The sequence below is a fragment of the Rattus norvegicus genome, chromosome 9 (assembly GCF_021556685.1).
Source record: "Rattus norvegicus strain SHRSP/BbbUtx chromosome 9, alternate assembly SHRSP_T2T, whole genome shotgun sequence".
NCBI classification, from domain to species: domain Eukaryota; kingdom Metazoa; phylum Chordata; class Mammalia; order Rodentia; family Muridae; genus Rattus; species Rattus norvegicus.
Window position 1 is genome coordinate 81365896 of NC_141542.1, and position 12610 is coordinate 81378505.

The 12610-nt window shown below is 48.0% G+C and overlaps 1 protein-coding gene across 9 annotated transcripts in view; it reads right to left on the reverse strand.

Annotated features, from left to right (window-relative positions):
• Positions 1-1122: 1122 nt before the first annotated feature.
• Positions 1123-12610, reverse strand: part of Plekhm3 (pleckstrin homology domain containing M3) — a 158960-nt gene continuing 147472 nt past the window's right edge. For 6 of the 9 annotated variants that reach the window (XM_087566244.1, XM_087566247.1, XM_087566243.1 and 3 more), the window contains one exon: positions 1123-7160. In XM_087566244.1, the coding sequence (XP_087422370.1) occupies positions 6983-7160 (178 nt within the window). In that variant the 3' untranslated portion in view covers positions 1123-6982. 9 annotated transcript variants of the gene reach the window in all.

The window sequence follows — 12610 nt, forward strand, 5'->3', positions numbered from 1 at the left end:
TCAATGTCCTTCTTTGGGAAAGTGAGTTCCAATGGTGCTTTGGAAAGGCTCCAAGGAGACAGTTGTCATACCCTTGGGCCTTTTTGGCCGAGGGGCAAGGGCCAGCGCAGGCAGAAGGCAGGTCCCTATTTTTAATAAATTCTCAACTCTCTGAGGCTACTCTAGAGAGAAGACACCTGCTCCTTCTTTTCTTTTTCTTATTTTGAGACAGAGTCTATGTAGCCCTGGCCATCCTGGAACTGGTTATATAGTCCAGGCTAGCCTTGAGCTCACAGGAATCGCTTGCCTGATTCCTGAGTGCTGGGATTAAAGGCGTGTGCCACCATGGCCACATCTTTATTTTCTTTCCTCAGAGTATGGTCCTCTGTCACAGCCTTTTCCTCATGCTGACTGACTGGCACTGCCCTTCCTATATGGAGCAAGCCAGGGGAGTGCTGTGAGAATTGCTGGGATTGCCAGGGAAGGTGAGGAGAGGACAGATAGACCTTCAGCAGACTGCCTCAGGACATTGTTTCTTCCACGCTTTGCATCTTTGTCCTGCTTAGACTTTATTGTCAATTTGACACAGCTGAGCGTCACTTGGGGTGGCAGCTGAGGGGCTGCCTCCATCACACCTAGATTAGGTTGGCCTGTACACGCCTTCCTCCCCAAGGTGCTTTTGCCATGGTGTTTATCACACCAACAGAAAGCAAACTCTGATGATGTTTTCTGTAAACACAGAAAAGGCTGAGAACACTGTAAGGGTATAAGTCCAGATGTAAGAGACATTTTAAACAACAGTAGTGCTGGGGCGATGGCTCGGCAGTTAGGGCACTCGCTGCTCTTTCAGACGACCTGGGTTTGGGTCTCAGTACCCATATGGTGGCTCACGACTATCTGTAAAACCAGTTCTAGGGGATCCAATGCTCTCTGTTGAACCCCTTGGGCACCAAGCATGAGTGTAGTACACAAACGCAAGGCTGAACTCTCACACATAAAGTTAAAACAAAACGGCTTTACCTCCTCTCCTTTCACAAAAGGAAACAGCCTGCTCTCAACAGACTTCAAATTCTGATTTTGCCAAGGGCTCACCTCCCCATTTCCTGAAAAAAATTTTTTTAATAAAGTTAACACGAGAGAAGGTGCTTCCATTGTCATTTATTGAGAGGGAGAGAACTTTATACATCAGGAATAGGAGCACTTAAATTATGTGACAGACAACTGTAAAAAAACCACGGAAACACCAGGATGTCCCATCAACAGCACAACTTCGATTTTACACTATTACAGTTACTAGCTTAAAAATAATGTAAACAAAAATATGGATAAATTAACCAAAAGGCAACCAAATACAGGCAACAGGGACCACATGGACTAGCACATTAGCTATTACGAATGACTAACAGAGCGAAGGAGCAGCTCAAATGCAGAATCCTAATTGCCTCTGTACCGAATGAGCAGCAGGGGAATCGTCTCGGATCTGATCCAGGCGCCTGAGAACGAGCCGTACAGGACCCATCCACACCACCACACTCTTGCTTTTCACCTGCGCTCTGGTGTTCTCCTCCTTTACCATTCCCTGGAGCCGGCTAAGCACTGTTTACAGCCGAGCCTGACAGCTGACCACGGGCAGAGCCTGTGAGTGCCTGATCAGGTGGCTGGGTGGACTGCTCAGGGATGCCATGGGGACGCTGTCATCCTTGAGCATCCCCGAGGCTTCCCACCTCCCATGTGGAACACGGGTGGCAAGTAAAGAGAATCTTTATACAGTGAAGGGAAAAAATCCTTGTGTTGGTGTCACTTTTGAACCTAATAAAGACTTAGTTCATAGGCTTTGACATTCAATTCTGGGTAGCTAGTTTCCTTTCTTTCCCCATTGACCTTGGTGACATGACATTCTCCTGAGTTTGGTTAATGAAAGCAAGCAAACAAAGAGTGGCTAAGAAACATCATAAAAATAAGGTCAAAACATTGTATGATTATGCCTATTGTAGTTCCTGGTAAAAGTGCCAATGGCACCGAAGAACCTGATGTCTCACTCAGATAACACGTTTGCAATGTGAATCCCTTTGCTTGTGAAGTTAAGGCACCGGGTTAAGCGAAGGTGGAAGGTCTGACTTGCGTCTCAGAATACACAGGCTCTGGGTGGACTGTGTGCTGAAGAGGAGCCAGCAGGGGAATGTGAAGGGAGCCATAGTTGGCTGAGGGGTCCTGCAGACTTCAAGTGGGTCAGGGACTAGACTAGACTATAAGGCACTCCTACAGGGAAACACAACAGTGGGGAGGAAGGGCCACTGGCCAGTTGTTCACTAGGTGGCTTCTTAGCATGAGGCCCAAGTCTGGCCTAGGGCTGAGGAAGCAGGCGAGGGAGTCAAGGGAGGGAGGGCTGGTGTGCAGTCTCCATGGCCAGCCAGAGAGACCCAACTGTGGAAAAGCTGCTGCAGGTGTCTTGTTCATCTGGCCAGGGAAACAAGCGGCTTCACCAGGGAGCTTTCTAAAATGGCGAGCAGCCAGTACCTCTTTTCCCTCAGAGCGGAGCCCCAGCAGAGCAGCCTGGGTCCCACTCACCAGTGCCTCCCATCACAGCAGAGCCTACTTTATGGAGACAGTGCTACATGCCACGGTCACCAGGAACCCATCTTACATAAAACATGCTGACAAATGCTGGACAGGCTCATCTACATTTTTCTCTCACCTAGAGTTTTACAGTGATGTAGAGTTTGTATCTTAGTCCTGCGCCCACTAAAATATACCAGAAAAAAGTTCTTGAGTCAGAGAGTTTTGAATCCAAAGAGAGGACAGAAGTGCCTACAGAGAGAGACTACTGGGTGCTGAGAGTTAACTGTTAAGAAGCTGTCTCTGTGACAGAGACCAGCATTGTTTAGGTTAGCTGAGGGGCTTAGTCATGTAGCTTGTAGTATCTGGGGGCAAGTGGGAAGGGCAGAGCAGTGAACCAAGTTCCTAATGCCCACCACTGCTGAGTCAGTCGTACCAAAGGATGGATAAGGAGAAAGGACAGTGGCTCCAGGGAGAAAGTGGCCAAGGAAGAAAGGGCTAGCTTCTTCCCCCTGTCTCAAATTCCTGATATCTCCACATCCTTTCAGAAGATGAAAAGTAGTGTAGAAAACCCCCAAAACAAAATTGCACACTTCTCTATTTACCACAAGAAAGAACAAACAATAAAATAAAAGTCTGTGTTGGAACCAGGCAGTATTCCAGCCAAGGGTCAAAGACTAGTTCCTAATCTGGCTGTTTCAACAATGCATGGGAGAGCACAGAGGGCTGATCTGCAGGGCGAGAGGTCAGGGCTCGCCCCTGAGCTAGCAGCGGAATGTGTGTCTACTTCCTCGATGGCAGCGGGCTTTGCTGTTGGTGCTCAGTGTGTGTGTGGCATCACCGTGGTCCTGCTCTCATAGGGCGTTTGTATCTGGAGTTTTCTGGTCCACAGAGAGAGAATAAATTTGCAGGGCTGGAAGCCAAGCCTCCTAGAGGAGGTGCAGAAAGCAACCTGTCAGTGCTCACGTTCAGTGTGCACACATGACAAGCAGAGACAGAGGCCAGACCTCACCGAGGGTGTGCTGCAGCTCAGCCACAGTGACGGAGTGACACAGACACCTTTGTTTAGGGCAGCTGAGGGGAATCACAACACTGGGCTATTTCAGACTGTACTGGAACCTGTGAATCCCAAGGCACTGTTTCTCTCTCTCTCTCTCTCTCTCTCTCTCTCTCTCTCTCTCTCTCTCTCTCTCTCTCTCTCTCTCTCTCTCTGGTACAGGCCTATTATAGAAGAATCAAGAAGCAGTTAACCTTTCAGCTCATCGAATGTAAAAACTCCCAAAAGATGACTGTTATTCAGCACATGAAGTCAAGGGGAAGACAGAGAGTTTATATGGTTTTCCTACAAGGCTGCTTCCAACTTTGGGAACAGCCAGCCCTGGAAAGAACTCTGCTGCCATTGTAGCTGACTGCCTTTCGAGCACCCTGCGGCCTTCCTCCTGCAGTGCAAACGCAGGTCTATTTTAGGAACTGGCTTCTCAACGGTGGGGTTGGGTGCCAATACTTCCCCCAGGCTGGACGATGTCACACGTGAGTTTCTGGCATTAGCAGGAGGGAATTCCTGTGCACACCAGGGAATGGGCTGTTTAGTGAAAAGCGGTTCCCTGGGCTCTGCTAGTAGCTCTAGGAGATTAATGGACCATTTCCCACTATGCTTTACGTGTCTGATATTTACTGAGATGAAAAAAAGGAGGTGGAAATCCACAGGCTTGCTTTTGTCTCAATGGTTTCTAAGCAGTGGAACAATTACCTAACACTGTACCAAGTAATTTGTTAGACCTGAAAACAGTAAAGGCCTTCATGCACTCTAAGGCATTCTGGGCTGAAAATAGCAATTTTGAATTTTCATGGCAGATTCAACTCTAGAGCTGGCTCCACGGTGTCCTATCAGATTCTGGTGGTGGTGGCAGAGATCGCTATTGTGGGCCAGAGCTGGTGTGGGCCAGGCTATGGGGATGTATGACAGAGTGAAAACAGAAGTAGCAGGACACTGCTCCAGTTCCAGACTGTGAATGACAGTGCGTTTATCTTTTTCCCTTAAAAAATAAACAGAAAGCAATGTCCAGGGAAAGGTCTGCTACACACAGCAGGGCCCTCTAAGGGGCAGTGGGGACAACTCAGGTATGTTGAGCAGGGATCCAGATTTCACCCTCGGTTTTTATTAGGTCTAATCTTGGGCACCTGTGAGTTGGGGCAGGACATGGGGCGAACCTGGGGTGGGGGCTCTGTTCTTCAGGTCTCTGTGCTTGGTGTGTTGGGAATGGCGTCTCTGACAGTCAGAACCACAGATACAGTAATTTCAGCAAAGGTCAAAGCTACGGTGATGGGGACTGGGGGTGGAGAGAGAAGGCACTGTGCCACAGGAGCACATCTGTTTCATAATAAGCAGGTCTAGAATTCTCCAGTGAAAGATCATGTTCTGTTCTCTTCTCTGAGGCTGGAAAATATAAATACTGTATTTCACTAACGAGAGGAGGAAGAGAGATACTCAAATCTGTTTGCCTGTTTGCCAAGTATTTGAGACTTCCCACCCTTGTCCTTTATGTGCAACATTCCCTACCACTCACTCCAGTGAGCTGGTGTCAACCTGCCTTCCCAAGTTTATAAAAGGCACCGTGAGGTGTCTGGTAAATAGGGCCCTGGCCTTTTACCAAGTTTCATGCCTCGGCTATGGTTTCTGGGTAGCTAGGAAATGAACGCACGTGTGGTGTTGAACTGTGTGGTCTGGGGCCAACGGAAATGGTGTGGGCCAAGAGGTGAAATGCTTGCCTGTAACTGCACAAGTCAGCTGAATGTCTCCTACTGGACAGAAGCATCAAGAGCTGGTGCCCGTGGGAGCAACTTGGAATTGAAACACCATGTTCTTTGTGAGCCGGTGTTTCCCCCAGGTCTGAACAGCAGTGAAAATCCAAAAGGACAGAAGCATGGGTGGCAATGGGCGACACTGACTCCATGTGAAAGACACAAACAAGTACTTCCTGGTGAGCACATTTTCCTGCCGTGGGAAGAGTTAAGGTAGAAGGGATGCTGGCCATCAAGGTCTCAGTGCCTTCCTAGCAGCCATCAGTGACAACTACACAGGCTCTTACAAGGGGATCACAGTGGGAGTTCAGTACCCTCCAAAGAGCGAAGTGATTCACATCTCATTCCCACCATACTAGTTTCTCTTTGTGTTACTGTGAGATAGCAATTATATATGTATATATCTACTCATTTCAATAATATTAATTCTACTTATGTTTGGTATTTTCTTAATAGTTTAGGCTTGTATTTTTCAAAATGTTACTTAATAACTTTTAATAATTATATAATTACTTTTAAATATTTTTAAAAAATAATTAGAAACAAGTAAAGCCAGGTATGGTGGCAAACACCTGTAATCCCAGCATTTGGAGGATGAGGCAGCAGGATCACAAGTTTGAGGCCAGCCAGGGATACACAGCAAGACCCTGTCTTAAAATATGTCCCCATCCCAAACAAACAAAACACCCAGAATACAAAGAAGAGTAGTTATGTGGACTGAGTAACAGTCAAAAGTGCTGCGAAGGAGAAGGAGAAATAAAACATCAAATGACAGGTGGGCACTGCTGATGGAGGACTCTGGGAAAGGAAGTATCGTGTCCTCCAAGATGCGTGCAGTAGACTCTACCTAGCAGGCTATGCACTGATATGCTTGAGCGCAATCCTGGAACATTTCCCCCTGGGCAGCACCATGGAAAACCTGACCAATGTCCTCCATGCTCTGCTTGGAGAACTGTTCCTAGGTGCCCGTGAGCACTCTCTGGCAGGCATTGTGGAGTCTCATCAGAAGGGAGGTGCCTGGCTTTGTACCAGCCAAAGGACGGAGGACGTGCAGTGATTGGCCACAGAGGTCCTCACTTTCATTCTCACTTTCAGGGATTACGTTCAAACCCAGGGGAGCTCTGCTCCCACTGCTTTCTATTGGAGGAAGAGGTGTGGCTCTGCTTCACTCTTCCCACCTCTGCCAAGGACCCTGGGGCCTGGAAGTATCCAGAAACAGTCTTGTGTTCCAGAGACGGCCTTGTGAAGCAGATGACAGTGGCTCTTACCTCAGTTTCCCCAGCAAAGCTTTGCTGCGAGAGAGGCTTCCTCCAACGCCTGTGCAGTAGACTGGCCTTAGATAAGCCAGTGTGCGTAAAGGGTCTGAACTACAGAGCAATGTGTGTCAATCCCATTTGCTGGGAGCAAGCAGCTGAATTTCATGGCCAAGTGTACCTCAGCTATCTGTAGGAGTTCAGCCACAGGATCTTTGTGGACTTTTTGGACAATGAGTTATACAGAGCATACGTACAGGACGTATAGGTGTATATAATATAAATAAATAACTTATCTATCTACATCTAGCTGAAGAAGGGACAGCCTCCTGTGCACGGGCATGGGCAGCCCCTTGGGTAGTTGTGGTTCGCGTAGCCTGGCCTGCAGTCAGTCAGGTGTTTTGGTAGGACAGCTCGAACATGGTGCAGGCTTCCTCCAGGCTTTCATCCACATTCAGCTGCCGCCAGAAGGACTTCTGCTTCTTCTGCAGCTCCCGTCGGACACACCGTGGGCAGGGGACAGACTTTTCTTTGCACTCGGAATGGAAGACAGATCCACAGCTTTCGCATCTGTAAAAGCCAAGCACAGAAGCGATCAGCAAGACTGCAGAGCACAAAGCCTGTGTGGAATGTCACTGGGGCACTACTCATTCCTCTGGACATCCCTGTCCTTGGGAAGAGGCATTACTGAGAGACCGGGGCTGCGTTTGCTTTTAAAAGGCTAAGTGTTAAGAGTTCACTAGTGACACAACTTTCCTGGGATTAGAACCAGCCTCATGAGACACTGGCTTGGGGTGAAGGGAGTCATCAGTGACCCAGTGACTCTGTTAACGGTGACAACAGAGAGAAAGGAGTAGAAACTCTAGGGTCAGCGGCTGAGGATGTAGCCTACTGCTGTGGCAGCCCTGCAACATATGCCAGGGAGCGTTCTATGTCAGCCCTCTTAGCTTACTGCTTTTATGTGTTAGTTCTCATGGAAGGTACATGGACATTTTCATTCTCTGCATGATGTCCTGGGGCCCATTACTCTGTGCCCTTTTTAAAATCAGGAAACTCCTCCCACCTTTAAAGGCCTACCTGTATGACCTAAGTGTGAACAAGGACCAGCCAGAGTGGGAAGGAAGCACTTTCTCAGCAGCAGGGCAGCTTTGCTAAGTTATGGAGAGGACGCATTCCAGGTGGATGACTAGCTGCCTGTCTGGCCTGCTGGAGTCTGCAGAGGCGTCCACCAGTGCAGCCTGTTTGCACTGTGGAGCTCTTCGTAATGACTAAACCCCGGCTGCTCAGCACTGCTCATGTGCGTGGAGCTCTCTTCTGCCACACGTGAGCTGTGATGGAGGACTTTCCCTTCATCCCAGGAGGCCAGGGGGCTGACTACACCATCTTCTTCGGTCCTGGACTGGTGTCACATGCAGCTGTCTTCAGGACTCATCTGGGCTTTTCTTTTTTTTTTTTTTGGTTCTTTTTTTTCCGGAGCTGGGGACCGAACCCAGGGCCTTGTGCTTCCTAGGTAAGCGCTCTACCACTGAGCTAAATTCCCAGCCCCTCATCTGGGCTTTTCAATCTGGGGTATGGGTTATCTTGGGACAGTGTCTAACCTACTGCACAACCGAGCAGCACTCAGTGGCTTGGCCCCAGGAGGGTCTTCCCACTGACCCCTCCATGCCTTGTGGAGAGGGCAGTGAGTTGGAGTTGGTGGGAAGGCCTGGTGAAGAGCTGGCCAACAAAGGCTTCCTGCCCCAGCAGTACCTATTCCCAGCTCAGCTCTCCTATCTGAGGGGACAGTTGCTATCATGATAATATCTGAGGAACCACAAATTGTTTCCCTATCCTTGATGTGACCCCCTGGGGTTCCCATAAAGAAGTTCGGTTCCCCCCAAGGTAACTCCTATTGGTGACAGAGTATGTAGGTTCTAATTAAGGTAAGGGTGTGCCTTTGATCCAATTAACTTAGTGTCTTTAATGCAAGAAGCAGAGCTTCTCAATGTCTTAGTGTCTCTCTACCCTGTGCACTATGGGAAGCCATCAGTGAGCTAGTAAGGAAACCCTCATCAGAACCCAAATCTTGCTAGCACCCTGCTCTGAACCTTCCAGCACTCCCCCCACCACCCCTGCTCCCCCCACAGCTGTGAGAAACTCATTTTTAAGCCACCCAGCCTGTGGCTTCTGGTCTGCTACCCCCGCAGACCAAATGAGGCCTGGAGCAAGTGACCTCACCTGGTGAGCGTCAGTTTCTTCATAGGCTTATGGAGATAACATGAGCAGCCATCACCTTGGGATGCTGCAGGCCTTGAATGAGATCATGGGTAAAGTGTCCAGCAGTTCCTGGCCCAGGAGAAGCTGTGCCCCTCAGGCGTTTCTGGGAGGCCTCTCTGAAACCTGACTTCACTGATGTCACTGTGTGGTCTGGATAACCCATCAAGCCCTTCCTTTTACAGAGCAGAAAACTAAGTTTCCCAAAGGGCTAGTGATCATCTCCTAGGCACACAGAAAGCTGCAGATAGAGCTGTCACTGGGACTCAGGGCCACGGTACAAGTCAAGGTTCCTACTGAGGGCTATACTGCTAGCTATCCGAGCAAATATATACAGCACAAGCAGTGTCAAGTCACTAATGTCTCTATAGCTGGGACAGCCTGCGTGGACTGTTGCTTCCTTGATGAGTCAGTTGCCTTTTTTCTGGTGCTGCTGACCACAACTTCCTCCAAATCATACTTGGCACGAGCCTGCAATGAGCAAATGCAGATGGAAGGACCAGGCAAACAGAATACATCCCTACAGGTGACTCTGATGCTTGCTCCTTCCTGGACACAGCTGGGTCACCTCCACACCCTCCCTATCCCTACCCCTCTGCTTCTGCCAGTCAGGACGAAGGTCAGAGCCAGGTCTCCTAGTGCCTCTGTCTGGGCTAGCTATCCCCTAGCTTTGGGTAGTGGCTTTGTCCCCATTGGGTCACACCTTTGTAAGTTCCTATCATTAAATGACACTCTAATGGTAGCTTTATCAAGTGAATTTCCTCAGGGCTGGTCATGGATTTATACACCAAGGGCCATGGTCCTAAGGCAGCGACTGATAAAGAGGAAACACCCAGTTCCCCAGTGCCACTCCCTTATCTCTGCTGATACCAGGCCTGCAGTGAAGGAAGAGATTGAGTCTTATCAGGTATTTCTGGTGCAAAAACCACCTATGGAGTGATGGAGGACCTGTGCACCTGCCTGGTCTAACCAAAGGTCAGTAACTGAAACAAGTGTGAGATAAAGAAATTAAGGCGCTCGAAACAGAACAGTCTTATTTCCTAACAATCTGTAACCCTGGAGGCATTTTTCATCTGTGGTATGGATGCATGGATCAATAACATTCCCAAACACAGACAATCCGTCATTAGCTTCCTTCCACCACGCTCTGATTTTCATTCTACAGAATAAGGCAGGCTAAGCATGGTGGCACACGCCTTTAATCTGCACTTTCGGGGCAGAGGCAGGTGGATCTCTGTGAGTCTGAGGCCAACCTGGGTTATGTAGAGAATTCCAGGCCAGCTAGAATCACAGTGAGACCCTATCTCAAATAAACAACAAAAACCTTGAAAAAAATGGCAGAAAAGGGAAGAGAAGGAAACATCTGTTCATATATGAAATTAATAAACGTCTGTAACAGAAGTATGAGGTGCAGGGGAAGCAAGCATGTGTAGAACAGCACACAGCTTTACTCTTCCTTGGGAACAGGTCTCTATCACAGATCGGTCATCCTTGGGGAAATGGTTGGCTCCATGGGTTTAACAGTTCCTTGACTATTTTAAATGTGACTCAGGAGTTGGGAAGATGGCTCAGTACATACAGTGTTTGCAGCCCTTCCCTTTGTGCTGGGGACCAGAGCTTGATTCCTAGCCCCATATGGCAATACAAGCTTGTCACAGGGGAGAGTCCCAGCCCAGGGGAGGCAGAGACTAGAGGATCCCTGAACTCATTGGCCAGCCCGTCTAGAAAAATCAATGAGAGACTGTGTCTTAAAAACCAAAGTGGATGACTCTGAGGATGATCCTGAGGTTGACCTCTGACTTTCGCATGTACCAAGCACAAATGTGCACCTTTACAGACACTCATCTCTCTACCTCAAGTGAAAAGAAAGTAAGATCCACCCTACCCAACTTTTCAGAAGTCTGTCTTTTATACATGGCAAATCTGTCATAGTTATCATCTCTGACTAAAAAGTGCAACAGGCAACATGAATGCCAGCGTCTATATGTCTGAGTCCCCTTGCTATGCAGCAAGCCACTAAAACCAAAATATCTTTATAGGATGCAGCTGCAGGCAGAGTGTTTGCTGCTGGCCAAAGGCACATCGTAGATTTTCTCATTTCCTTCTTGTATGTGCATTGCTTCACTAAGCCAGAGTGCCAACTTTGGCACCACTGACATTTTAGGTGGGATCTTCTTCAGTGCAAGGGACTGTTGTCACTATATGGTGCTTAGCACCCCCACCCAGTGCCAAAGCAACTCTCCCCCAACCTGAGCTATGGCAATGAGCAATAGCTACAGATACTGACAATAGCTGTGGGGTCAAAATACCTGCTGAAAGCCGCTGACCTAAACATCTTGAAAGGAATTCCCAGAGGAGTGCACAGTGGGTTAACTGGCACCTTCCCGCCTGCTGGCTTACATTCTTACCAACCAACAAGGTCAGTACTCTTATCCATGCCATTCTCAAAACAACTTATTTTCAGTAAAACATGTGATAAAAAATACTTGAACAAACTAGTACCATGCTGTTGTTTCTGACCTTATTTAGAACCTCATTTAAGAAGTGAGGAGGTTTGGACGTATGTCAGTTGTAGACAGCATGTCCAACAAGACCCTAGGTTTGATTCTCGGCACTGGAAAGGCAGATGTGTTATAAGCTCAGCATTCTGGGAGGTTGAGGCGGGAAAGTTGTAAGATTGAGATTCTGTTTCTGTAAGTGAAACCAAGCGTGATATAAACACCCATGATAGAACACTGTACATCATTTGGTAACTCAAGTTTTTACCAACTCAGTGCCTTTTCAACTCTAACCCAGAGCCATCCTGGCTGGCTAGCTCTCAGCTGCACTTATTAGCTTTTTGCTAATCAGATTTGCTGGGCGACTTCTCTGAGGCCTTTCTATTCTTTCATACTCTACCCAGACCATGAGACAAATCAAAGGCAATTTACTTTTGTATGTACTTTATAAAATAAACTGCTTTTATGAGCTCTGAAGTTGCTTCAGCAACTTCCGCTGTGAGAGCAGGTCGGTAGAGCACCCATGAGGATCTGCCCAGCACCCATCAGAACATTACTGCAGAGGGAGAACCCCAGAGTACGAGACTGAGTTCTCCCATCAGAACATTACTGCAGAGGGAGAACCCCAGAGTACGAGACTGAGTTCTCGGGTCAGCTTGGCATGGGCATGTTACAGGACAGTGGCAAGTTACTTTTTCTTCTGACCTTATTCTCTTCACTATTTGGGTAAGCTGATATCTAAAGTGTCTTCCAAAATGCAGACTTGAGGTGCAGGCAGTAAAAGCAATTGGGTACCTGCATTCTCCTTTCCCCATGCTCTGTGGGGGAAAAGTGCCAAGGAGCACTGGCTACAGCCTCTCCAGAAAGGCTCAGCCCAGTGAAGGTGTGTTGCATTCCTTTAGTGTGGTTTATTTGTGTTAGTTAAACTATACGGTAGGTTACATAAGTTAGTATAGGCTGTTCCAGAGCTGCACTGAGGTGACCCGGGAATGGCAGGGCGGTACTAGTCCTGGGCAGAGCAAAACTGGCAGGAGCAGAAAGGAGACTGGAGATCTGCTTCTTTGGAAGCCAGTTCTACAGAATATTAGTAATTATCTGTGCACTCTTCTTTGGGAGAGGTGTAGGGGCTACCCACTATTTGGGGACAATACAGATCATATTTTCCTTCTTAGGAAGTATTCCTTGGAATAAAACTACCCATTTTATAAACAGTTTTTATCTAAAAATTATCTTATTGGTCCATGGCAAGTAAGGGAGGCATTCATAATC